General features: G+C 39.6%; 1 protein-coding gene across 1 annotated transcript; it reads left to right on the plus strand.

The window, feature by feature from the left end:
* The first annotated feature begins 6602 nt into the window (after window positions 1-6602).
* Window positions 6603-25515, plus strand: HMGCR (3-hydroxy-3-methylglutaryl-CoA reductase). Its single transcript, XM_052701409.1, has 20 exons — window positions 6603-6737; window positions 10055-10250; window positions 10822-10933; window positions 11490-11577; window positions 11694-11778; window positions 13036-13141; window positions 13868-13974; window positions 14411-14527; window positions 14945-15096; window positions 15912-16156; window positions 16276-16448; window positions 17017-17211; window positions 17776-17934; window positions 18077-18234; window positions 19236-19341; window positions 20419-20589; window positions 22630-22770; window positions 22870-23028; window positions 23329-23483; window positions 23636-25515. Exons 1-20 carry the CDS (start codon window positions 6625-6627, stop codon window positions 23688-23690), a joined length of 2793 nt encoding a protein of 930 aa, XP_052557369.1. The 5' UTR covers window positions 6603-6624; the 3' UTR covers window positions 23691-25515.
* The last annotated feature ends 1875 nt before the right edge of the window (window positions 25516-27390 follow it).

Here is a 27390-nt window from a genome sequence, read left to right on the forward strand (position 1 = left end):
GGTAGGTTTAGAGACCCAGTAGGGAAGTGCCCCTAGTAGATTATTTATTTGAACAAAGAAAGCTAAAGACCCTCCTATGTCTCTTTTTGCTATAAAAATAACTGGGCGAGCCTTCTTGAGAAAAAAAAAAATTCCTGACAGTCTCAATGTTGAATATATTTACACAGAATTTGTAGGTGCACTCTCATACGTAGCCCTCTGACCACCTTTAATAGCATCAGAAGAATATCTCAACACTGCCTCAGGATTGCCTCTCAGTGTGGTGTTTTCATACAACACTCTATTAATTGTTGAAAGAGAGAAACTGAGAGAAACTGGAGACACAATTAGATACTCTCATGATTGAAAACCAAAACCTAAAAAGAGGGATGGCCGGCAGGGAGAGGGAAGTGATTGTCTTCTTCTACTCTGATTCGTGAGGCTCTACCTGGAGAACTGTTCCAAGTCCTGAGCCTCCAGCACAGGAAGGATGTGAAGCTGTTGGAGCAGGGCTTCTATGAAGAGAGGTTGAGGGAGTTGGGATTGCTTAGCTTGGAGAAGAAAAGGCGACCACATCACAGCCTCCCAGTATTGAAGAGAGCTTACAAGCATGAGGACTGACGTTTTACATGGTCTAATAGTGATAGGAAATGGGGGAACAGTTTTAAACTATAAGATGGGAGATTTAGGTTAGATGTTTGGAGGAAACTTTTCTCTCAGAGGGCACTGGAACAGCTTGCCCAGAGAAACTGTGGGTCCCCCCCCAGAAGTTTTCAAGGCCATGTTGGATGGAGCCCACAGCAGCTTGATCTGATGGCTGACAATCCTGCCCATGGCCTAATCCCTTAACCTTATGGCATCCCAAGCCATTCTATAAATCTGTGAGTCTAAAAACAGAACTTAGGGAACTTAAAATGCTGTTAGTGTCAGCTGAAAGAAGGAAAAATTAAATATTTTACTAAGCCAGACTGCATTCTCAGTCTTGGCTAAACAATTCCACAGATTAACACATTCTGCCAACTCCAAAACACGATGGGAACATCTGGTGATGACATCCATGAACCAGTGGAAAATTTGGATTTTGATCTTACCCCGTGACTCATACATGTATAACTGTTTATCAAAATTGAACCTATTATTTCTATACCAAGAGGACCAAGAAGAATTTTTACAAATTTTCTTGAACATGAGGCCTTGTCTCTGTAAAGTCAGATTTACAAGGATTGGTCTGGTCATAAAGGAATGCCTCGCAGCAAAAATCACTCTGTGGCTCCTGGGAAGATTGCACTGACCTAATGTTTTAGGATTTGCTCTGTAGTGTGTCAGAACGGGGAAACTCTTGATTCAGTCTGGAGTTTTGCTGTTCATGGGGGAGAGAATGAGCCTAATGCTATAGATGTTAGATATGTCTGTGCCCCCGCTCCATCAAAAATTGCTGTTGTGATTCAGTGCCCCTTGCCAGTGGCCACGTTTACAAATATCTACAAGGACTTGGGAAAAGGAAACATTATCACTCGTTTTCCCTGCATAACTCAACTGTCTGGTGAAAAAGCTGAACAGACGGTGGTGGCTTATGTTTGATTATAAGCAATCTAATGCCCTAAGTGTGCAAAATACTGCAGAATTAAAAACTCAAATTTGGGAAACATCTCACACATGGATGACATCCCTTAATGAAAAGGATGTGCTTTTTGTGTTTCCACTTTGGGAACATTACACAGCCAAACTTGCCTTTACTTTGAAAGGAATACTGTACATTTTCAACAGGCTGCCTAGGGGTATACAAATTTCTATACCATTTCCCACTGATGCCTTGGTGAAGATTTTAGCAGAAACCTGTAGCCACCACAAGTTACCACCTGTGCATGCATCAATGATATACTGATAGAAGAAAACAATTCAGCAGAAGTCAAACATATTATGGATGGTGTATAAGAAAAATTAATAACCTCAAGACTAGAAATTGCTTCAGATACCCCAGAAGGAACAGAACATGCACAGAAACCACCTATCAAAAATGAATTCCAACAGCTGCTTGGAGCTCTAGGTTATTGATGTACACACATGACTAATTTTTCTGTTACTGCTCACCTCTTAAATAATTCACATAAGAAAGGAAAATGGTGTGAATGGAATGAATAGCATGAGAATGTGTTAGAATTATATTGTGGTTTCACCTGGCAGGTGGTTAAGCACCATGTAGTTGTTTGCTCACTCTTCCCCCTTCACACTGGTGTAGAAAAAAAAACAAACAGGCACAAAGTACACCAAGTAGAACTTATGAGTTGAGATAAAACTAAGACAGAGAAAAGGAAAAGTATAGTAATTATGACAAATACATATGTGTGTGAATGTATGTAACAAGTAATGCACAAGCAATTGCTCACCACCTATCGAATGATGCCCAGTTAGCCCCTAAGAAGCAGAAAAGGGAGAGAAAGAATTCCAATTCCTTTCAAAAGTCCTTCTACATATTGTCATATGGTATGGAATATCCCTTTGGCCAGATTAAGTCAGCTGTCCTGATTCTGCCCCCTCCCAGCTTCTTGCCCCTCCTCTCTTCCCCCAGCCCTTTGCTGATAGGAGCTGAGAAACTGAAACTGCCTTGGCTTTGTACAACTCTACTTAGCAACAGAGCAACAGGCTCTTCACAACTCTTCTCAGCAACAACTAGAAATATTGGTGTGTTTATCCACGTTGTCTTTCTTGTAAAACCAAAACACAGTATCATACCAGCTGTTGAGGAGAAAAAAAAACTCTGTCCCAGCTGAAGCTAACAAATTATTAATAACAGAACTGAGGCCATTCCAACAGCCAGGCCAGGTACAGCAGTCTGACCCTATTAATGTAGACTGGGATCTCAGGGAAATGTGGCTCCCAATGTAGTGTCTGGCTAAGAGGAGTATGAGGAACAAAAAGGCTGCTGTAGTTTGGCTCTTAATCTTTCAGTGGCTCTGAAACAAGATATTTAGATCTGGAACGTGGTTCGCTGTCCCTGCTACGGCCAGTGAAACAGTAGAAAAATGAGATGACAGTGTGATCATTTGGGGATCTTCCTGTCTCATGGATTTAGGTCACAAGGGTATACTGCTACCAGCAGGCATTGTTCAGATGGGTCCATGTGTGACTTCATGCAAACACAACTTGGATCTTGAATTGAGTGACTGTAGTCATGAGTTGGACAACGTGTGTTTTTTACATTAGGTATTAAAAACACTGGTGCCTGGTTACTTCTTCTGTAAACCTTGTGAGGTCAGCATGAAAAGCAGCTGAACAAGGAAGCCTTGTGGCCCAGTATGGTTCTGTTTGAGCTAAGGCATGGGTGTCCAACCCTTTGGTTTGCCAGGGTAGCACAGAATACATACAAATTGAATTATGTAGGTCACTCCAAAAGTAATGCCTTCTATTTATTTCCACGGAAACTTGAATAGATACAAAGAACACTGTTTGATAGATCAAATTCTCAACTACAGAACGTTCTTTTTCTACAGTCACCACCATTAATGATTCATGTTCATCAGCAATGAACATGAATATGCATGTCATGCTCATAAAAATCAGAACCAGCGGAAGTTGCTGTTGCCACTGCCAAAACGCAACCACTCAATGCCTTGGTGTGCTCACAACTACTGTTTGGTTCAGCAAGCATTAGTGAATATCACAAGGTGCCAATTTTTCTGCATGGAGGAATTCAATTCTCTACCACTGCTTCATGCGCACGTCCATGTCAGATATCGTTTTGTCAGACTGCTCCTCTGCTGCCAGCTGTCACACAACAACATGTAATGGAATATTGGCAGGAAGGTTCAACCTGAAGCAGGCATTTTGAAATATATGATGTTGTCATTGTGTTATAAGCAACAGAGCTTATTTTAATTTTTAATATCTTTTATTGAAACAAAAAAAAAAAAAAAAAAAAAAAAAAAAAAAGAGAGAGAGAGAGAGAGCAACTAAAACAGAGAACTAGTGGGATGTTAAACCTTGTTCCTGTGATACTGATATATCAGGCTGGTTTAATGGCAAGTCACTGCAGTTCTCCATGAGTTTTCAAGGTGCTCATCAGAGACTTCTGATGAAATTTTATTTTTCCTATGCTTCATCTTTAAAATCAGTTGTTCACAAATGTAAGTGCTGCCGAAAAAAAAAAAAAGCAATGCCACGAATGTGACATGATTGTGAAGGAATATTTCTCAATTTGCCAAGGGAGTGCTTATAAAAGGCTGGTAGAGAGATGTGATCAATTTTTGAATTTCTGACTGCAACTCTATACATTCCATTTGAAAACTCTCAGGTAATGTATTCATATAAACTGAAAATGGAATTGTAAGCATAAATTGATAAATCTTTATCAAAATGGAAAGCATGGCTGCATATTTTTCCCTATTTGCAGGACTGTGTTTAGCCAAGGTACCACAACGCATGCAATTTTTTTATTATTATTATTTTTTTTTGCCACAACTTGAGTTAGCACTGCACTGAGCTCTCCCTGTGTCCCAGTTTCAGTGAGACAGTGCTGATCACACTGTGAGCATTGAGTGAGCATTAAGAGGCCAGGCTGCTTATGGGGCAGAGCTGCTGCCATGGTGGTGTAGGGCTCTGCAAGGACTGGGAGCAGCTGCAGGATAGGCGGGGCTGGGCCACATGGACGTGTATAGGCTAAAGGTTGTGCTAACAAGCAGCATGTCAGAACTGAGTCTTAAAGGCCTCAGACTGAGATGTTTTACTTCTTTAGCCATGAAATTGAAATTAAATTTAACACCCTTCAATATGCTCATGAGCTCTAAGGAGAACATGCTAAGGATACGTGAATGTAGTATTTGACTCTACGCTCAAATGAAGTTAAACCTCACCCCAGGGAGGAAAACATAGGGCTTAAGGTGTAAGGCAGTGGAGAAGCGAAGTGGGGAAGAGAAAGAAAAGTAGCCTGAAGGAGAACAGGGAGGTAAGAGATGTGAAGCTGTGTTCCTCCTCCACCAAGACAGGGACACCTCTTTGGTAAGCACTGTGCCACCCGCTGGGTGAAGAACGCTCAGGCTGGTCTGCATCTTGCTACAACTACCATCGTGCATTAGCGCTACTGCAGCTCGTGAATTTATTCATGACAGCCTGGAGCCTGTTACATCTATCACTACAGTAACTCATCTATTCTTTTTAAATGTCTGTGAATCCATCCAGGGGAAGCCCTTGTGAGAGGCAGGCAAAGTCAAACTGCATTCAGCATGACACCCACCCGTGCAGGAATGGGGATGTGGCTGATCCATAGTGCTGCCAGTGTGAGGCTGGTCAGAGAGCTCACGGCAGGAAGCCCTATGCTACCTGTGATTTCCAAAGAGATTGTGATTTCCAAACTGGAGTACTGGACTCCTGCTCCCTGTGGGCTTGATAATAAAATTAGCATTTTGGTTAATTTTGAAATGTTGTGATATATTAGAGTCACAGAGTAGTAAAAACAAACAGACACACACGAAAAACCAATAACCAACTAGCACTACTCCAGAAAAAGTGTAGGAAACAGAGGCAGATTTATTGGTCATCTTAAATTAGGCATCAATTATAATATAATTATTTGAAGTAGGTACAAATTGCTGCTTTGTTTTGACTTAGTCATATCCACTCGCAATTACTGCAATTGCAGCGCACATTGCCAAATTACTGCAGGAAGCACAGTGGCAATGTTTTACTTTCCAGGTAACAAAGGTGAGATACTGAGGAAACCGTGCGTTCTGAGGAAAGCCAGCGGGGGAGCGGTTACACAGCAGTCACCGGGATTTACGTACATCAAAGGGAGGATGGCAACAAACGGTGTATTTACATGTTAGAGGACTGAGCTGGCAACAATGATTTCCTCGCTGATAACACCTGCTTTGGGTGTAGTCCTCAAGCAACCCTTCGTCAGCGCATTCTTTTTCGGGATTACAGTAATGCTTTTATAGCAGAGTACCACACAAAGCTATTTCTAAACAGAGTGCTGCATGCAAGCTTCAGGAAATCTAGTGTGAGACTTGTCTGCGGCAAAACCTTGCAGTCCACGACCTGGCCTTACACATAGAGCTAGAATCGCTCAGGCCTGGCCACGCGGGAGCAGAGTCAGGACGATGGGAGCGAGGTGGCAAACGGGACCCATAGGTCTGACAGACTGAGCACCCATAGCTAATGGGAGCAGGGGCTGGCACAAACGCGCGCCCCGCGTTCCGAACACTGAGGGGCATTGCCGTTCTCCACAGACAGGAGCGCAGCGGATCACCGCGCTGTTTCTAACGCGCTGGTCCCAGGGGCTGGGCAGCAGCTGCGAGGGACCGGTAAGCGGTGAGCGCTGCAGACCCGAGGGCCCGCGGCAGCTGTGCCCGCCGTGAGAACGAGGAAGCGGCGCCCGGTTCCGGCCTCAGGGCCCCGCGGGGGCGGGGCGGACCACTCGCTCGATCGGCGTATGTAAATAGGTCTCATCCCGCTGTCCAATCAGAGGACGCGAAGAGGACAGCACGCTGTCCTATTGGCGGGCGGCCCATGGCGAGATGGCGTGTTCCCCGCTCCTGATCGAGCTCCGCGCTGTACGGCGTTCGCAGGGCGGTTGCCCTGGCGACGCAGAGAGTGACGCGCCGCGGGCCGGGCGTGCCGGCGCGCCGTCATTGGCTGCGCGATCGGGCGATGGCGGTGGCCGGCGCGTCGTGCCCCGGGTGTCCTTGCCCGGGGAGGAGCGGCCGCTTCAGTTCGCAGCGCGGCGGGAGGGAAGCAGGAAGGAGCTCGCTCGCGGCCGGGCGGTGAGCGGGGCAGGGCGGGCGGGCCGCGGAGTGCGGTGCGGCACGGCACGGTGCGGGCAGCCCGACGTTCGGATGGCGAGGGGCCCGCAGCGGCCGGGAGGCGCGAGCTGACCGGCGGGCGGCGGCCGCTGACAGCCTGGCCGAGGGCCACGCGTGGGAACCGTGGCCTGGGAGGGAGAGCAGGCCCTGCCCGGAGTCGGGCCGCCCGCGGCTGCGTAGCGCCCGGCGGTGCTGAGTCAGCCTGTAGCTGGGAGCGGCACCGCGCTGTAGTGCGGGAGTGCTGCGGAGCGGGCGGCGGCCTCGGCCGGCACGCGGCTTCCGCGGGGTGGTGCTGGGAGCGGCGCTCCGGGATGCTGTTAAGCTGTGGCTGAGGCTTTACGGGGCCGCAGCTGATCGGTTTCGGGAAGTGGTTGGATTTTTCCTTCCTTTCCTTCCTTTCCTTCCTTTCCTTCCTTTCCTTCCTTTCCTTCCTTTCCTTCCTTTCCTTCCTTTCCTTCCTTTCCTTCCTTTCCTTCCTTTCCTTCCTTTCCTTCCTTTCCTTCCTTTCCTTCCTTTCCTTCCTTTCCTTCCTTTCCTTCCTTTCCTTCCTTTCCTTCCTTTCCTTCCTTTCCTTCCTTTCCTTCCTTTCCTTCCTTTCCTTCCTTTCCTTCCTTTCCTTCCTTTCCTTCCTTTCCTTCCTTTCCTTCCTTTCCTTCCTTTCCTTCCTTTCCTTCCTTTCCTTCCTTTCCTTCCTTTCCTTCCTTTTCTTTCTTTTCTTTCTTTTCTTTCTTTTTTTTTCCCCCCCTACGTTTCGTTTCGATTTCTGGAATGCTCTCTCTGCATCCTCTGGTTGGACAACAGAAGGCATAGATAATAGTATTTACATGATGTCCCTTTGAGCCATCCATTCGAAATCTAACAAAATAACAGTAATGACAAACTTCAGCTTTGAATACAGATTTATGTCTTTCTCATTTCAAGCTGAAAGTGTGGGAATAAAAATGGTTCAGCCAGGCTGAAGAACACGATCTGACTGTATGCGCTGACGATTTTTTACAGCAGTCAGTAATGCAGAATCAGTGTAGAAATGTCAGCAAAAGGGAAAAAAAAAAAAAGAAAAAAAGAAAAAAAAATGTAATTGGCGTTGGTAAAGTATTCATGCAGGCTGTAAGGAGCCTTCAGGTGAGGAGCTGCTGCCACTCAATAAAGCCCAGGACCAGCAGGGTGGCATCCTGTATTTCTCAGCAGTAATTCATTAGTTGTGAAATATTAGCTGATTAAAAGAAATGTTCTGGCTAATTATAAATATATCTTCCCCCGCTTGATTTTTATGAGGCCATTTTGTGCTTACTGGGGCAGGAGTCCTACTAGTTCTGCTTACAAGAATGATAAATAATATTTGAAGAAATACATATGTTTTTGTTTTTCTTTGGGGTTTTCCTAGACCTGTTAACAATTTGCTACTTGTTTTTGTAAATTCTGATATTGAAATCATTAGGAGTTGCATTTATTGTTTTAAGGTTTGAAGTACTCTGTAGTTGTGTGTTAAGTAATATCTTTTATTTTCCTGTGGAATTCAAACAGACTAGTATTTCAGTAGGATATTGCTGAGGCTCTTCTGGTTTTGGTTTTGTTCCAGTCTTTGGAAGTAAGATATTGCTATGACTGTCTTATTCAATTTTTTTCCAACTAAAAGATGCTTTCCGTCCTGCTGCTGAGAAATCATAGTACCACTATAGAATGGTTTTGCAAGAACATACATTTATAAAATGACGTAGATGATATTTGACAAGGAACAAAAATGGGTGACGTTGACTGAATTACAAAAAAAATTAACCTTTCTTTATTTCAGGGTTCGTCTTCACCTTTTCTCCTTCCTTTCAAGGGAAATGAAATAATTTGTTTGTAAGAAAATCAGTCCTCTTAATGAAATTCCCCAGTTGGCTCCATCAGTCAGAAAAATCCAGCCACACCTTTGGCATGGAAGGGTGAAGAAAATCAACAGTAGTGCCGTTGATGATTACATGACTGTGCAGGCAGGAAAGCAGTCTGACAGGCAGGATGATTCTGGCAGCTACAGGAGCACTGAGCAGATAGATTTGTCCATTTTTTTTTATTTTCTGTCTTGAATGGCAGCTATGTTTATGGCGTCCATTCAAAAGAAACAGTGGGGAGAAATACTGCCTTGCTGGAAGTCTGCTGCATAAATTGTTATTTTTGAGGCAACATAAAGGGATTTTTATCCATTTCAATGTGATAATGTGTAGAGCTCTCAATCTTCTATGGAAATATCCACTGTTCTAGGTTTGTACAGACTTTCCGTAGATCAGTATTTTGAAAGACAAGTCAAACTACCATTTAAGTATCTTTGGGACTTTGGATATAGTTACATAGTTAACATTCTTCTTAAGGTTTTAGAAGCCATTGATTTTATGCAAGGAAAAAAGCAACATATTAATGTATATAAGAGACCATTTTGTGGCATTTTGTTTTTTGTGCTATAAAACATGAGTAAACATCCCTGATGGATTCAGAGTCTAAAGGAACAGCGCAGAGCAAACAAAGATGCAGATTTTCTAACTGATGGAGCATCCGTGTTCTCATTATGTGAAGGGGAGCTGTGAGCAATGTTTGTTATTCATTCAAAGCAAAGGGGATGATGAAATGTTTCAGTTCAACCTGGGAATTGCTTATGGGTACAGAGAACTGCTGCAGAGTACTGTAATCAAAAAGGATTTGTGTGTTTGAGGTGAAGAAAGAACCGTTTCAAATGGAATTAACTTAAATCACTGAAGAAAGTGGAGAACATAAAATCAGAGGGAGATAATGTTGAAATATCTGCTCTTATGATTGAGAATTACCAGCAATGGTTTGCTGCTGATTTATGCAGTTAAAATCGATGTTTTTATATGAACAATGAATAGAAAGAAGTAACAGGATTTACTGAGTGCTTACATGTGATGATGAAGGCAGGAAGCAGGAGACAGAACAGCGTCAAAAGTGCACAACAGCAGAAGATTCTGAGATGTCATCGTTAGCTTAGAGTTTGGGAGGGTTGTAGTAAGATGGTTGGAGGAGGGAAGCGAGATGTGTGTTTTATTAAAGGGGGAAAAAAAAAAAGCAGATTGACAAGGCAGGAGCAGATTGTATGAATTTTCAGAAAACTAGAAATAAATGTCTTTAAATGGAAAATTGGAGGGTGAAGATGAGTTTCTGTATTCATCTGTTACTTTGCTTTTTTTGCTTGAAACAGAATGGACTTTGTTTTGTGGAATTTGTATAGCTTTATGCTTTTTTCCTGAACTTCTAACCTGCTCATGTGAAATATTCTTTTGCAGATTTGCTAACTGTAGAAAAACAGTCCTGAACATGTTGTCCAGGCTCTTTCGAATGCATGGCCTCTTCGTGGCTTCTCATCCATGGGAAGTCATTGTGGGAACAGTGACCCTTACCATCTGTATGATGTCAATGAAGATGTTCACTGGGAATGATAAGATCTGTGGCTGGAATTATGAGTGCCCAAAACTTGAAGAAGTAAGGATTTAAATTCATGCTAGTATTTTTTAATTTATTGTTTATCAGTAAATTCGGAGTAGTCAGTAGAATAAGATTGGGTTATAATGTTAGAGGGAAAATAAATATGCAGAAACTTCTTTATTGCCTTCTTTGCCATGCTCTATAAGGAAGCTGTAAGCAAGTGTATGCAGTGGTGTGCTACCAAATGTTTTCATTAAATCTTGAGCACTTTTCCTAGCAAGGTTGAGGAAGCTGGGTCTGTTCAGCCTGGAGAAAAGAAGGCACTGGTGGATCTCATCAGTGTGTATAAATACCTGAGCGGAGGGTGAAGAGAGGATGAAGCCAAGGCTCTGCTCAGTGGTGCCCAGTGCCAAACTGGTCACAAACTGAAACACAGGAGGTTCCCTCTGAACCCCAGACAGTACTTCTATGCTGTGCGGATGATAGAGCACTGGCACTGGCTGCCCAGAGGCTGTGGGGTCTCCTTGGAGATTCAAAATAGACTTTTTGTTTTTTGTCCTCGTTATTAAAACTTAATGTCAAGTCTCCATGTGTAAAATCTAAATAAACCCCTTTGTGTTCCATACAGGATGTTCTGAGCAGCGACATCATTATCCTGACAATCACACGCTGCATAGCAATCCTTTATATATATTTCCAGTTTCAGAACCTAAGGCAACTCGGGTCAAAATACATTTTAGGTACTGTATCTGGTTTTGCATGTTATGTATGCATTTTAGCGTGTTATTGTTGTTTCTATAAATTGGTAATTGATGTTAGAATGTTAGCATTTACATACTAAGTCTGTAAGAATGGATTTACATACAGAATAGGGTCACTTGGATCAGCAGAATATTTATTCTGCTGTCTACTAGTGTAATTTTTAGGAAGGTTTGTGTCAGATTATATAAATATTGGGATTGTAGTTCTTGAAATAAATTTTTTATGTGAAACTGAAAGTTAGTGCTGGTTTTAGTGGTGTGGGTTGTTTTTTTTTTTAAGATAATAAAAGAGAAGGTTTATCATTTATTTCTTAAAGCCTTGCTTTGAGCACTGTAGAAATTTTAGATTTCACTATTTTTATAGAAACAGCATCCACATCAGTCTGTACCTCAGCTGCTATTAATGCAGTCCATTATTTGCATGAAGATTAATCTAGAAGTATAGGGCTTTTTTTTTGTTCATTTTGGTTTTGTTCTCATCACTCTCAATGTATATATAAAATATATCTATCCCCTTTTTTTTTTCTTTTTAAAGGTATTGCTGGTCTCTTCACAATCTTCTCAAGTTTTGTTTTTAGTACAGTCGTGATTCACTTCTTGGATAAAGAACTGACAGGTTTAAAGTAAGTAGCAAATATGATTTGTTGCTTGATATTGTTTTTTATTTTTATTTTTTTCATATACAACAAATCTTGCACTTTATCTTCAGTGTGTTTCCATTTGTTTGTTTTTTCCCCAGTGAAGCTTTGCCGTTCTTTCTCCTTCTGATTGATCTTTCAAGAGCAAGTGCGCTAGCCAAATTTGCGCTAAGTTCCAATTCACAGGTCAGTATTATTATTATTGCAATTGAGCTTTTGAATTTAATGTTCATAGATGAACAGTCCTCATGGAGAGACATACAGGTGAACGTAATATTAGTGATACGGAAAAAGGATCAGATGCAGTCCAGAAATGCTGTACAATTAATGTGTGATAATCATTTGAGCTAAGTTAATTTTATGCTTGAATATGGGACCAGAACTTTAACAGCATTACTTAAATTTGAGGCTAGAGGTCCTGGAAGAATGTCTTCCACAGAACAATTATTGATTTAAAAAAAAAGAAAAGTAGTTTGTATGGCTCGGGGATAGTGTATAAACAGATGCCTAAGGTTAAAATGCTAATGCAGAAAAAAGCAAAATCTTATCAGAGCAAATGTGGCATGGGTATGTTTTTGGTATAGCTTTAAATATCTCCAGGGAGATTCTCAAAAGCTGCCCAGACATGGTTCTGGGTGACCTGTACCAAGTGTCTTGAGCCAGGGGAGTTGGACCAGATGACCTCAAGATGTCCCATGCAATATCTGCTATTCACACCACGGAGAATTAACAGAGTGTTTTGCCCAGTGTGTATTGGAATGGCTACTTCTTACTGTTCTAAAACAAATAAATTTCACCAAAAGCTATTTTAAGTGAACAAAATACTGTGCATAGTAATTGAATGTAATAATTATGGCATATTTTGTGTGTGGGTATAAAGCATAGTAATACAATTTATTATACTATCTTGCATAATACATACATTATATATGTAACACATGTATTATGCAATATAGTATAATAAACTGTATCACTATGCCTTATATATGCACATACACAATATAGGTAATATACCATATTATGCAATATAGTATATTAAGTAATATAGTATAATAATATAATGTTTTACATCATATATATGCAATATTATAGTGTTTGCAGATTATTATGTAATTGCAAGTATAATCTTCATTAATTTTCAAGAAAGTTCTTCATAAAAATGTTTTTAGCACAGCTTCTTAAAGACTGCCCACCAGAGTTGTAGGAACAGCAATAAACCACGTACGGAGTATTTAGAAATAAAGTATTTCTGCCTTGTAAAGACTGTCAAAGCATAACAGTATATGTGAGATGAAGAAAAATGTATTTGAACACATTCTTGAATTGCTTAATGCCTGCTTTATAAAGCCTTATCACTATAATACTTGATATACTAATCATATTATGTATATTCCCCTTCAGTTTTTGTCTTTGTTGTAACATTCAGAATCTTTTTCCTTTTAGGATGAAGTGAGAGAAAATATTTCACGTGGAATGGCTATTTTAGGTCCCACATTTACCCTAGATGCACTTGTGGAATGTCTTGTGATTGGTGTTGGTACTATGTCAGGTGAGCAGTGAAATCTAACGAGCTAAACCTTAGCAGTTAAAAAAAAAATAAAATTGAAAGCTGATGAGATATTAAGTGTTTCAAATAATTGGTGTTGGAAGTGGAATAACTTCATCCATTTATTTGGACATTTTGGGGGAGGAGAGAGAAGTGTGTTAATAAACTATTTTTCTGTTTACATAGAGGGAAAAAAACTCATTTTGTTGTAGCTTGTGGTTCTGCTTTTTTTTTTTGCTTTTTTTTTTTTTTTTTCCACTTTTGAATGATTTATACTGCTAGCTTATTTATCTTTACTAAGGGAGTTCTGTAATGCATTTGTGATGTAACATAATTGGCTTTTTCTGCATAGCATGGCTGTGAAAGTGCAGGTGGGGCATATATTTCCTGAACCCTTAATTGGTCACCTTTTACAAGGGATCTCGATACATAATAGTAGCTTTGCTAAGATAAAGGGAGGAGTTTCAAACTTTTGTTGTATAGTTTCGAAAGCTTAGTAAACTGTAGTTACTTAGGTTTACACTTAAAAAATTTGGTATAAATACCTTAACTACATAGTGTGCTTAGGATAAGCTGGTACAAAATGATAGGGCTTTTTTTTTTTTCATTCGTCTGTTTCTGTAATCTATGGTAAATATTTCTTTCATACTTCTGCAACACTTCTTCAAGTGTTAAAGCCTACTGCATATTCAAATGTTAATTAATTAATTAATTTATTTTTTAATGTAGGAGTGCGACAACTGGAAATTATGTGCTGCTTTGGTTGCATGTCTGTTCTTGCCAACTACTTTGTCTTCATGACCTTCTTTCCAGCTTGTGTGTCCTTGGTATTAGAGGTAAGACCCACTTAAAGGCAACATCAAACTAGATGTTCAGACCTTACACTTCTTGTAGGCTATTTCTTCACTCAGGTATATGCCAGCATGTTTGTCTTCCTTTTGAAGTGAATAAAAGGGAATAGAAAAAGTTGCTGTAGCTCAGTTGACGGACAGTATCTTGTTATTGCCACTGTAAATGAATCGAGCTCAACAGTTTGAGTTCTAAAGCACTGCAAAACAAAGGAAAGTTGTTTAAATTAATGTATGTCTGGGGTTTCTCCCCACTGTGCACTTTACTTTTGGTCAACTGCTTAGACTTTCCTGTATTAATTACTTTCCTTTTTTTTTTTTTTTTTTTAACAATCAAATGAAAATACAGCATGAATACTTGATTTTTCAAGTGTTTACTAATTGGGAGCTTACTTATTTATTTATTTAAAATTAATTTCTGCAGCTTTCTCGAGAGAGTCGTGAAGGACGTCCTATATGGCAGCTGAGTCATTTTGCTCGTGTTCTGGAAGAAGAAGAAAATAAACCAAATCCTGTAACACAGAGGGTGAAAATGATTATGGTTTGTAGCTTTTTTATTTTTTTTTTAATCTGTCATTATGCAATCAGTAAGATATCCTTGTTGAATGAATGAAACTTTTGTGTTGTATCGGCATTACTCTATCTTACTTTGGTCATTTTTAATAGCATCCCTTGTTTACCCTGTCTCTGCATGTGCCATTTCTGTATAAAACAGCTTTTTCATGTGTTTATTTGTTCAGCTTTCTCTTCTTATTACTTGAGCAAGAGGAAGGATGTGCAGGGGCAGGATCAAAACTCTGAGTATAATGATAGGCCAGTAAATGATACAGATGAGGGATCAGGAAACTCCTTTGCCTTTAGACTGTTGAGAAAACAAAATGCTTAATCTTAGCAGATTAGATGACAAATTACATTTGAAAGAAATAATTTTTTTTTTTGCTGTATGTTTTTAATGCAGTCACTGGGCTTGGTTCTTGTTCATGCACACAGTCGCTGGATAGCGGAACCAGCTTCTCAAAATGGTACAGTAGAAAATGCAGTGGGATTGGATGAGAATGCACCGAAGAGAATTGAACCTAATGTTTCACTGTGGCAGTTCTACCTTTCTCGGTAGGTCACTTCACAGAAAAGATGTGTATTTCGTTGAAGAGGTTGTATTCACCAGTGCTGTCAAGGTGTTGGTTCTTAAAGTGCAATCCATAGAAGAATTTCATGGAACTAGAGATGACACTTCAAGAAATACTTTAATATTACACTATTCCTCCAATCTCATTCCAGCTATACTGGATGCATCCTAACACCATTTCTTTCCACTAATTTTTCAGAGAACTCTGGGAAGTGTGTTTTCTGACTGCACTGGAATAATTGTATTTAGGCAAAGCTTCTGACTATTCACACCCAAGTGCAAATAGAGATCCAAATTGCTATTACTTTTTCTTCAGTTCATCTGAAGACTGAGCAGCTGTGGTTCTGTATTGTGAGAGCTTAGAACTGTATCATACAAGAGATTTTTGCCTCCCAGACTTCCATCATAGTTTTTATTGTTTACAAAGGATGATAATTGTTGACTCTTCCTAACTTACCGTAAGGAGGTAGGTGTTAAATGAATTTGAAATAGCAGTTGAATAGTGACTAACTTTACAGGCATTTAACATATTTTTAACTATTTGAGATATAGTAAACAGCGAATGAAATCTGGAAGTGCTTACAGTATGAGTAATACAAAGAATTAATGAGTAACCTCTACTCTAAACTAGCATACTTGTACCTTGTTAGAAAATGTGTTTTGACTGGTGTTTGATGAAGTATACAAATGGTGATTATACTACTACACTTTCTTAAGGAAACAGATAACAGAAGTTATTAACACACAAATTACATATATCATGTCTTTACATTTACTTCTTGATTTCTGTCTTTTTTAGAATGGCCAGTATGGATATTGAACAAGTAATCACTCTTGGCTTAGCCCTTCTGCTTGCTGTGAAATATATTTTCTTTGAACAAGCAGAGACCGAATCAACGCTTTCATTGAAGAATCCCATAACATCTCCTGTGATGGTTCAGAAAAAGGTCTCTGAGAATTGCTGCAGAAAACAGTCTGGACTTTTGAAAAACAGTCAGAAGACTAATACAGTAGAAGAAGCTTTTGTTGCTAAAGATGGAAATGGTAAATTTTAGCATCTCAAATCTGTTGCTGCACGTTTGCAACAAATAGTGAAATCTGTATTAGGAAATTAATCTTAAGATTTTTGTAAACCAGAGTTCATTTCACTTGTCTTTATGCAGCTGAAGTCATAAAGCCTGTGTTAGCAGAGTCCTCAGCCAAAGCTACATTTGTAGTTGGCAGCTGCAACCCTGCAGAAACTACGTCAGTTCTTAGTAAAAAGGAGGAGGAAATTGAGTTACCTAAAGAACCACGTTCTATTGAGGAATGTGTTCAGATACTTGGGAGTACGGAGGTATGGAAAAATAAGTTAGTTTTCCTTTCTTTTCTGTTTGTTGTTGTTGTTGTTGTTTTTTAGCATTTGTGACATAATCTGATTTAAGATTATTTTCTAGCTTTTAAATAATCCTAATGATTATTATAATGTCAACTAATTCTGTGGCGTTAATAACTAGCAGGGGGAAGGAAAAAACCAAAACCCTTTCAGAAGTCACTTCTGCTGCAATTTCCGTTCCTTTTTTTTTTTTCCCTTACTGGAGATGAGAAAACCAGATACGTGTACATGTTTTGAAGCTTGTTTTCAAAAAGTTTTCTATTATGATTCTCTCTATCCCTGAGATGGAACTAGGAGGGAAGAGGCAGCTTTGTTATTCATGATATATTGAGTGCTTTAAGCTTCTTTCTTTGCTTAACTTGGTGCCTTGTTGCCTGAGTAAAAACCTTTGCATTAGGCTAGGATATACAGTGTGTTCCTTTAGATGGGATATGATGTTGTCAAAGTAAAGTTACCCTCTTTCATTCTGAGGCATTTAAAATATTTTCGCTAGCAGAAACTATATTTTCCTATCTTTCTACATTCACAGAAGGGAGCAAAATTCCTTACAGATGCTGAAGTGATCAGCTTAGTTAATGCAAAGCGCATTCCTGCATACAAACTGGAAACCCTGATGGAAACTCAGGAGCGAGGAGTGTCCATTCGCAGACAAATGTTATCTCAGAAACTCCCTGAACCCTCATCTTTGCAATATCTTCCTTACAGGAATTACAATTATTCTTTGGTGAGTAAAAGGCAGAGAAATAAAAACTTGCTGTAAAACCATTTTCAAAATCTATGAAACATATGCTCGAAGTGATGTATGTGAGACAACAGTGAGCTTGGTCAAAAAAAAATGTTTTAAAAATACATATATGTGCAAACGTTTCCTTGGTTTTTTCCTTGGTTTTTCAGTCCAGAGAGCTGTGTTAGTTTTGTAGCTTACCCTAAAAATATTTCCAAGAAATGCAGTTGCTTTATTTCAAAAATGCATAACTATAGCAACACTGAGCATGAGTTCAGCTGAGTAAAATACTACCTGGAACTTAAGCTACAGTGGAAGTTCATTTTAAATTAATTTAACAGCATTTAAAATTGTAGCAGCATTTAAGTCCTGTTAAGATAGATCTTTGAAATACTTGATTCAGCCACTGATATCTGTAGCTATAGCTATCTGTGTTGAGGATTATTTACTTTATTGGTAGGGTTGTAGCTTGTTAGCTAAGATACCGTGTTGTAATCACACACAATGCTGCCATGCCACTCTACATGGAAAATTATTTACATCCCTGTGTATTATTTTTGCAAGGTTTTAGGAGCTTGCTGTGAAAATGTGATTGGATATATGCCTATTCCTGTAGGCGTAGCAGGACCACTATATCTGGATAACAAAGAGTTTCAGGTTCCAATGGCAACAACGGAAGGATGTCTTGTGGCAAGCACAAATAGAGGATGTAGAGCAATATGTGTAAGTACTGCATGACAAGCTTGAAGACTTATTATAACATAAAATGTGTTGGGGGACGATATGAGGCATATTTTTGACTTGCTAAAAATTAAAATTCATTTTCAGCAATCTTACTTTGTTTCCTCTCTGCTTTCATTTTTAGCTTGGTGGAGGTGCAAGGAGCCGCATTCTGGCAGATGGGATGACTCGAGGACCTGTTGTAAGGCTGCCCTCTGCTTGTCGGGCTGCAGAAGTGAAAGCTTGGCTTGAAAGCCCTGAAGGCTTTAAAATAGTGAAAGAAGCTTTTGACAGCACAAGTAGGTTAGTACAGTGGGTTTGTGGCCTTGTTTCCTAATACAAGACTTCAGTGGACAGCTCCTAATATCTGCATGCTGCAGTGCAAGACATTGCATTTTCATTTTGGCTGTCCCATGAATGAATGTAAGAAAAGAAAAGAAGTGGCTATAAGGCAAGGCTAGTGACACACGTTTTACAGTGATAAGCAGTAAACAATTGAATAATAGCAGCAAGTATCTATGCATCATAACCTGTTACTTAATGCATTAGTTATTCTTGTTTAAGCATTTTAAAGTAAACATTAAAGCTCACTTGTATTCTTAGCAGCACTGTACTATAAGTAGTTTCAAATTTGGAATCTGGCCTGTTTGGGATTCTTGTTAATATACAGATTCCAGAGAATACAGCATAAACTAAAGCTGGAAAACAAGTGTTTAAAAATATGAAACTATATTAAGTTTATTTCATGCCCAGGAGTTTCTTCAAAGACTAATGATTACTTGCTTATTTTATGAGGATTCAGATTTTGTTTCTTACTGATCTAACAGTTGTCCACAAGGATATGCTTATATTGGTGAGAATCAGCTCGTGCTGCTCTTTAAGTGCCATGTTTCCCAGTTTTTCTGGTCCTTACGCTGTGTGAATAGAGTTCTGATTTGTGAAGCTTGCATCACTGTCGGAAAGGAAGATGTTTTGTCTTCCTGTAAAAACTGTCTTAAACGTTTCCAGAGGCTGTGCTGTCAGTTTGTACTTGATAGTCAGATGTTTGTACTCTCTAATTTTACTTCGTTAAGTTGAGGAGTAAATAACATAAAAAGACAGTAAACACTTCAGGAGCAGAACACTTCAAAGTATTTGAGAGAACTGTATGCATGGTAGTGGAAGGCACTTTCCTGCACCAGTGGAGTAGGTACAGATTGCAGATAGTGCTGTTAACTGCACTGTGCTATGATTTACTATCATTTTGCTGCTTAAAATCCTCAAGGGTTAAACTGTTTTTAAGTGGTCATTATATTATTTTGCAGATTTGCCCGCCTACAAAAACTTCTCATCAGCTTGGCTGGTCGGAACCTTTACATTCGTTTTCAGTCCAAAACAGGGGATGCAATGGGAATGAATATGATTTCAAAAGTAAGGCTCAGTCCCTTTAAATCTTCTTAGTAAATATGTATTTCTTTTAAAAAAATAATAACAAAAATTGTATTTTACTAATATGTAACTAGCTGACATGTGGAAACAGAGAAAGACAAGATGCTGCGCTGTTGGCAGTGCTGCAAAATAAGAGCACTGATTGAACTCAGTGAACCTGAGGAAGAAGAGAGTGAGAACGATGAAAGAAAAAAAATTAGAGTAACTTCAGTTTTTATTTTCTCTTTTAGTAAGGTATTCTAGATAATACAGAATTTAAGCTGCTTTCTCTGTTGTGTTGGGCCAAAGATTTCATCCAGTAATGATCTGTTACTATGTTTATCGTATTTGTAAATAAAGGATGATGAATCTGGTGGGTAGCAGAAGGGCAGCATAATTTTTTAATTTTGCTGTTTTTCACATGTGAGTGTAGGAGATCTGTGGACATGCTTTATGGTTTAATTCAGCAGGCAGATAAACACCACACAGCCATTTGCTCACTCCCCTCCTCCCCGTGGAAGGAGGAGAGAATTGGGAGTAAAAAGAACTCAGAGACAGAAACTAATTTACTAAGACAGAAAAGGGAGAAATAATAGTGATTATGAAAATGTATGCATATTTGCAAAACAAGTGATGTACAGCACAGTGGCTCACCATAACAGCAAGTGCAGCAGACGTTAACTCTGATTTCCTAACATAGAGAAACACTTTTTTCCTGCATCCAAAATGAATTCCCTGCACATCTGTCACTTCATTTGATTATATGATTTAGTTTATGTTGAATTTTCAGTATAGTAAATGTTCTCTGGAATGTCTCCAGAGAATTCGTATGCACTGGCAGGACTCAGTGCTGTTTATTAAGTATTTCCATATAATTCCTAGTATGCTGCAGAACGGATAGTGATCATGCTATCATTTGTGCCTGCATAAGATTCTTCCTGGGAATTTTGTTTCTTCAGCTGTAACTAGTGACCTGATGAGGCTTAATCCAATCTTACTGTTGTGCTGTCCTTAATTAGCTTGTTTGGCAACCATAACTAATACATCAGTCATTAATTGTATCTGCTTTTGTTTTAACAGGGTACTGAAAAAGCACTGGCAAGGTTGAATGAGGAGTTTCCTGATCTCCAGGTTATAGCTATCAGTGGTAACTACTGTACAGACAAAAAGCCTGCTGCTATAAATTGGATAGAGGGAAGAGGGAAGTCTGTTGTCTGTGAAGCAGTCATTCCAGCCAAGGTTGTTAAAGAAGTAAGTGTCTGCTTTATTATTGTATACAAATTATTGTAATTTGTTCATGAAAATGTATGTGTTTTACATAGTTAAATCATAAATACTGTTAGCTTTGCTCCATGTAGCAATGATTCCTACAAATATTTTCATGCTACTGCTGTACCATTTATCACTTTTCCAGTATATGTTTTATTCTTTTCTAAGATAATATGCTATATATTTAATGAGGAATGTTTACTTGAAGACATTTTTACTTTTTTTACTTTTTTCCTTTGAAAGATTATGCCAAAACTTGATAGCTTTCAGAGTGAAATCAGTAATTTTGATCATTTTCATTTATTTATTGTCTCTTGCACAAATTTGGGTTTCTCTTCCAAGTCTAGATGCCCCTTGCTACAGGGAAAACTGATAATTAGGAGGTTTCACTTAATTCCAAAGCTGCCTTAGCTTTGGAATTTGCCTAGCTGATGAAGGGTAATCTTTATAAATAGTGCCAGTCCTAGCTGGCAAACATAAACTAAATCATGAGATCTGTCTTAAGATCACCTTCTGTTCTACATCCTCATGGAGAAGCTGGCTGCCCATGGTTTGTATGGGCATATGCTCCACGGGGTGAAACACTGGCTGGGTGGCTGTGCCCAAAGAGTTGTGGTCAGTGGAGTTAAATCCAGTTGGCGGCCAGTCACGAGCGGTGTCCCCCAGGGCTCAATACTGGGGCTGCTTCTATTTGAAGCCTTTATTAATGATCTTGGTAAAGGGATTGAGTGCACCCTCAGTAAATTTGCAGATGACACCAAGCTGGGAGGGATCCACCTGAGGGGAGAAGGGCAATACAGAGGGACCTGTATTAGACCTGGATAGACTGCATCAATGGGCCAGGTTAACTGTATGAGATTCAGTAGGACCAAGTGTCAGGTCCTGCATTTTGGTCACAACAACCCCAGCCGTGGGGAGAAGTGGCTGGAAAGCTGCCTGATGGAAAGGGACCTTGGTGTACTGATGGACAATTAGCTGCATATCAGCTAGCAGTGTGCCCAGGTGGCCAAGAAGGCCAATGGACTCTGTGTGAAACCAAATCCATTGCCTGTTACCCTGTTTCCAGCACGGGCTGATGTCAATATCCAGGGAGCAGCTTATTATGCCTTACTCAGAATAGTCTTTTGCCAACTTATTAAGGATTTGAATTATGTATGGTGTGGGGCATTTTTGTTTTGTTTTCCATTTTGATTTTGCTCAGTAAGTTGTTCAGTCCCTCGTGTGAATTTACATAAAACTTCTAGCACAGATACACCAGTGGAACTCCCCACTGCAGCTACACTTCCCGTGAAAAACTACCTCTTTTTTTTGATGATTTATTTTTATGATGGGAACAGAGTTGGACAAAGTATTCAAATGTGTGTTGTCTACTTTTATCTTTTCATTTTGCTTTGTATTTTCATCAATGTTATACACTTTTTGCATATTTGTCATCAGTTGCTATTCCTTTTATGCTGGGTATACTCTAAATTTGTTCACAGTATAATTTTGTTTGCCTTCTTTGATCACTTCAATATGGAACTGTTGCAAAAGTTTTATCTGAATCTTTCAAAATAATGTGGTATACAGGTCCATTATTACTGCGTACCGTGTTTATTTTCCAGTGTATCAGTATTTTTTTGTTTAAACTCTTCAGTTGAGTTCTGTATTCTTATGCAGAGCAAACATGGAGCGGGTTTACTAACTGGAACAGCTTGGAAGAAAAGCTGCTATAATGTTAGGGTAAATTAATGGGATAATGCTCCAAAATCGGCTTGTTCCAACGAGAACTGAGAACAAGAGAAGGTAGCTGATGAACTTTTCTTAAAGAAGTATGCAAGTCCAAACTGTCTTCTCCATTATTAATTGAAAAAATAATATGCTCCATGTTTGGAAGGGCTTGTTTTGAACCAAGCAGGTATCTACGGTAGAGTCAAATTCTATTTGGGAGCAAACAGCGGGTTAGGGGAGGAAACTTCTTTCATTAACATGAGACAGGGTGTTTCTACTCCAGCTGAAGGAGTGGTGTATCACTTCCTCTAGGTACTGAAGACAACTACGGAAGATATCGTTGAAGTGAATATAAACAAAAATCTGGTGGGTTCTGCTATGGCTGGTAGCATAGGTGGCTACAATGCGCATGCTGCAAACATTGTTACAGCTATCTACATTGCCTGTGGTCAGGTAAGGTTGTTTTACACCAAATCAGCTTTTCTTTAGTTTGTAATCCTTAGCTGAATACTTTTTTGAGTCTTTTCTTTTTTCCTCCTTCTTGACCCAAAGGATGCTGCGCAGAATGTGGGCAGCTCTAACTGCATCACTCTGATGGAGCGCACTGGTTCCACCAATGAAGACCTGTACATCAGCTGCACGATGCCCTCTATTGAGATAGGGACTGTTGGAGGAGGCACCAACCTGCTACCACAACAGGCCTGTTTGCAGGTACAAAGCAGAAAGTTTACAGCAAGTCATCTTCTTAGAGAAAAGCCTGCTTTTGTAGTGTGTTGTTATAGGAATGGTCCTCTTGAAGGCTGGCGGATTTGACATGAAAATATTAGATTTGATTAATTATTTTCATGTTCGTAGCTTTTGAAGCTTAAAATTAATACTAAAGAGATTTAAGGCTACTTGGTTGGATACGATTTGGAAATACTTCAATATTAAAATTAAAATTAAACATAAAATTAAAATCGACTATAAATTTAGTTTGTATAGTATAACATTGTGTATTTTGCCCTCTAGATGTTAGGGGTTCAAGGTGCGAGCCAAGACAACCCTGGTGAAAATGCCCGCCAGCTTGCTAAGATCGTGTGTGCTACAGTGATGGCTGGGGAGTTATCGCTAATGGCAGCTCTTGCAGCTGGGCATCTGGTCAAAAGCCACATGATCCACAACAGGTAAGAGGTGCAGAACTTCGTATCTTTCTGTGCTGCTTTGCCCGTTTTCCAAGTATACAAAATTCAGTAACAGTTACATTAGTATTTGTAATATAGAACAACGGTGTGTTGTTTTAACCTACCTGATCTGATTGTTTTTATGTTTTTATCAGGTCAAAAATAAATCTACAAGATCTTCAAGGAACCTGTACTAAGAAGGCAGCTTGAATACTACAGCTTTGAAATGAAGCAACTGACTTAGGAGTAAAGGGGAAAAATAATATAATCTGTGAAGCTTAGAATGAAAATCACCTTCAAGTCACTGATTTCTGTGGACAATAATTTCAGAGATAATGGACTTGTGTGAGACTACTTATGCCTTTTATGTTCTTCAATGATTAGAGATGACTTCATGAAAGAAGTGTTGTCAGCTGTCTTAAATATAGTTTTAGAATTCTTACTCTTTTGCATCATTTTCTGAAGGGTCAGTCACATGTTTTTACAGGTTGAGATTATTCTGACGTGTAAACTGGTAATTACGAAGGTGAAATATGAAATGTACTTTGTGCAGTTGTTTTTTGTTGTTGTTGTTTTTGAGGGGGAGGGGGCAAGTCTTGATTGTTTCTGTTTGTCTAACCTTGGCTTTAATGCATTGGTCCTTCTATAGTGATGGCAAACCGAATTGTTTTCCATGAATTCCCAGTTTTAATTTTGCTAAAATGTTAAAGTTAGGTCTTATGCTCTGAGACAATTTTTATCTAATCACATTAGCCCTACAGAAACCTCTGTCTACTTATAGTACTTAATTTTCTGCAGCTAAGCAACATTCAATGTTTATCTTCACAATTTAGATTATTACTTTTAGAACTTGTGACCTACAAAGTGCTGAACTGTTAAATTATAGTGTGTACTGAAGTAGGAAAAAAAAACTGTCTTAACTGTTCTGTCATTTAGTTCAGGTACAAAAGAAAAAAAAAAAAAGATTTTAATACTGATTTCTTGTCAGAGAGCTTGTTAATTTAAAGAAATGCGTTTTCCTGTCCTTTTTGGATAGGAATGCTGCATTCAAACAAGAATCAGTAACAGATGTTTACATTTCTTTTAAAAGAAGTCTCTCAAAGTTCAGTGTGTTTGCATATTACTAATTTTTTTTGTTGTTGTTCTTTGTGTTTGACTCTTATTCTCCAGAAAGAGCTGTGTATCCACTGCTAACACAGAGGTAAATGGAGTCAGAAAATCACACTGTTCTTTAATACTACAGGGTTGGGGTTTTTTATGTTTTAATTCCTTTTAAATTTTTTGAGGGGGAATATTTATTTTAAGATTTTTTTTTTTTTAATGGAAAGTACTAATTAAGGGAATTCAGTGAAATGGCATGTTAATTCCACAGATTTTGTATTAAAACTCTGTACTTGGACCAGTGAAGCAGTCTCAGGTGTTCTTAATGTAATACAGAAAACACAGGTGCATTCTGGAAGATTGCTGTCAGTATCACCCTGTCTAGCTGATCATGGGAGGAAAATTGTTCATATGCTTGATCACTTTTTTTGGGGGGAGGGAAGAGGGGCACATGGGTGGCAGGTCAGTGGATTGCCTAGAGTGGTTTATTACAGGTATGTGGTGGCACTTCTAAAGGGGTGGCTAGCAGAGGTGCTCTTTAAAGTGCAACTTCAGTGTAAGTCATATGGGTTGTTTTGTAGTACATCACCAAATCAATATTATTGTAACGAGCTCATAAAGCTCCTGTGCAAGCATGAAGACATGCTACATGCTAGATATGCTGTGACAGCATGTAAATACCATGAATGTGTATCTTCCTGCAGTACTGTTGTTAATAACTGCCATTTTATTTAAGGAAGAACTACTTTATTTCTGTGTTCATTCGGTGAGCTTATGTAACACTGTACTGACAATAAATGGTGGTTCAGTGTTCATTTTGGTGGATTTAACTGACATTCTGTCTTGCAGAATTAACATTTTGTATTATTACTAAATTGTGTACGTTTTGGTACAGAACTACTTTTTCAGTTTCAGTAAAACAATCTCAAACTTACTGGCTTAATTGTGATACTTTAAGATTACCTCATGATGTAGTGAAATAACTTAGCAAGCAACCTAAAAGGTTGGGAAAACTTTGTTGTAGCATTCAGTACTAAAGACAATGGGTATATGACACCAGAACTTCTCACCTTGTATTGCAGAAGCCGTTACACACATCTTCTCTTTAAAGCTGAATTATGCATTTTGCCCAAAAGGGAGGGCTCTCGCTTTGACATTATCAGTTCTTTCCATTGAGGCCTATCTGGGTGTTTCTCCTGTCTACCAGAAAATTACTGAATTCTACTCTTCGTAGTTCCTTGCACGTCCACCACGATAAAACCTTTAAAGCTTTTTAAACTCTGTAACTTGCAGCATGAATTTTGAAAACTGCTTTCACTAAGAAAACAATTTTATCAAAATGGGTCATACTGTATGTTCTTGAAAGGCAAGTTAATGTAGTCTGGCTCTAACAGTCAGGCCAGTTATCCTCAGAGCAGTCTACTCTCTGACTTGGAAGTCTCGGATGGGAAGCAGAATAAACCCACCCATGATTCCAGAGGAAACAGAGAGCTACTTCTCCATCTGGACTACCACATGTCCGTGGGGCCAGATGAGATTCATCCAAGAGTGCTGAGGGAACTGGCAAAGGCGATAGCCGAGACACTTTCCATCACCTGTCAGCGCTCCTGTCAACTGGAGAGGTTTCAGAGGACTGGAAGGTCATAAGGAGGAACTGGAGAACTGTCCTCCTGCCCTCAGTGCCAGGGAAGGTTATGGAGCAGATGCGTACCCAGACTTCAGCAGAGCCTTTGACACTGTCTCCCACTGTACTGTGAAGAAGCTGGCAGCCTGTGGCTTGGACAGGTACATTCTTGGCTGGGTAAGGAACTGGCTGGAAGGCCAGACCCAGAGGGCAGTGGTTAAATCCCAGAGCATGGAGTTCAATCCAGCTGGTGACTGGTCATGCGTGGTGTTCCCCAGGGGCCGGTGCTGGGGTCTGTGCTCTCCAGTATCTTTATTGATGACCTGGATGAGGGCATTGCACTCTCAGTAAGTTTGCAGATGACACCAAGTTGGGCAGGAAGTGTGGATCTGCGTGGAGGTGGAAGGCCCTAAAGAGGGATCTGGACAGGCTGGATTGCTGGGCTGAAGCCAATGGGATGAGGTTCAACAAGGCCAAAGGCCGGGTCCTGCACTTCGGCTACAACAACCCCAGGTCGGTCTCTTCTCTTGTGTAACTGGTGATAGGACTAGAGGGAAGGGCCTCAAATTGTGCCAGGGGAGATTCAGGTTGGACGTTAGGAAATACTACTTCTCTTAAAGAGTGGTCAGGGCTGCCCAGGGAGATGGTGGAGTCACTGACCCCGGAGATGTTCAAGGAATGTTTAGATACTATGCTGGGGGATATTGTTTAGTGAGAAATACTGGTGATTGGTGGATGGTTAGACTGGGTGTTGTAGGTCTTCTCCAACCTCGGTGCTTCTGTGATTCTGTGAAGAGTGAAAAAAACATTTGAATACCACATCAATAACTGTTAAATAATAGAAGCTCTACAAAGAAATTCTTGTGTTCATTCACGTGTTAGCTTTTAGTCAATATCCCAGCAGACATCCTGGAAGCGATAATTTGGAGCTGCAATCGGATGTGTGTCTTAAACATCAGGCTATGCGGCTGCACTGTTCCTGAGGAAGGGAGATCACTATCTATTACTGTGCATTTCCTTGAAAAGATTAAAAGACCAGATATGATTTATTTATATGTATTTCTACTTTTCCTCTGGATGCTTTTTCAGTCTCTTCAGTGCTACAGTTTTCATGCCAGAATCAGAGATTATTATTTCATAGTTGGTAGAAAGTTAAGGGAAGTACAGGAAGTGCAGTATTTCACT

The sequence above is a fragment of the Tympanuchus pallidicinctus genome, unplaced genomic scaffold (assembly GCF_026119805.1).
Source record: "Tympanuchus pallidicinctus isolate F22 unplaced genomic scaffold, pur_lepc_1.0 scaffold4, whole genome shotgun sequence".
Lineage (NCBI taxonomy): Eukaryota > Metazoa > Chordata > Aves > Galliformes > Phasianidae > Tympanuchus > Tympanuchus pallidicinctus.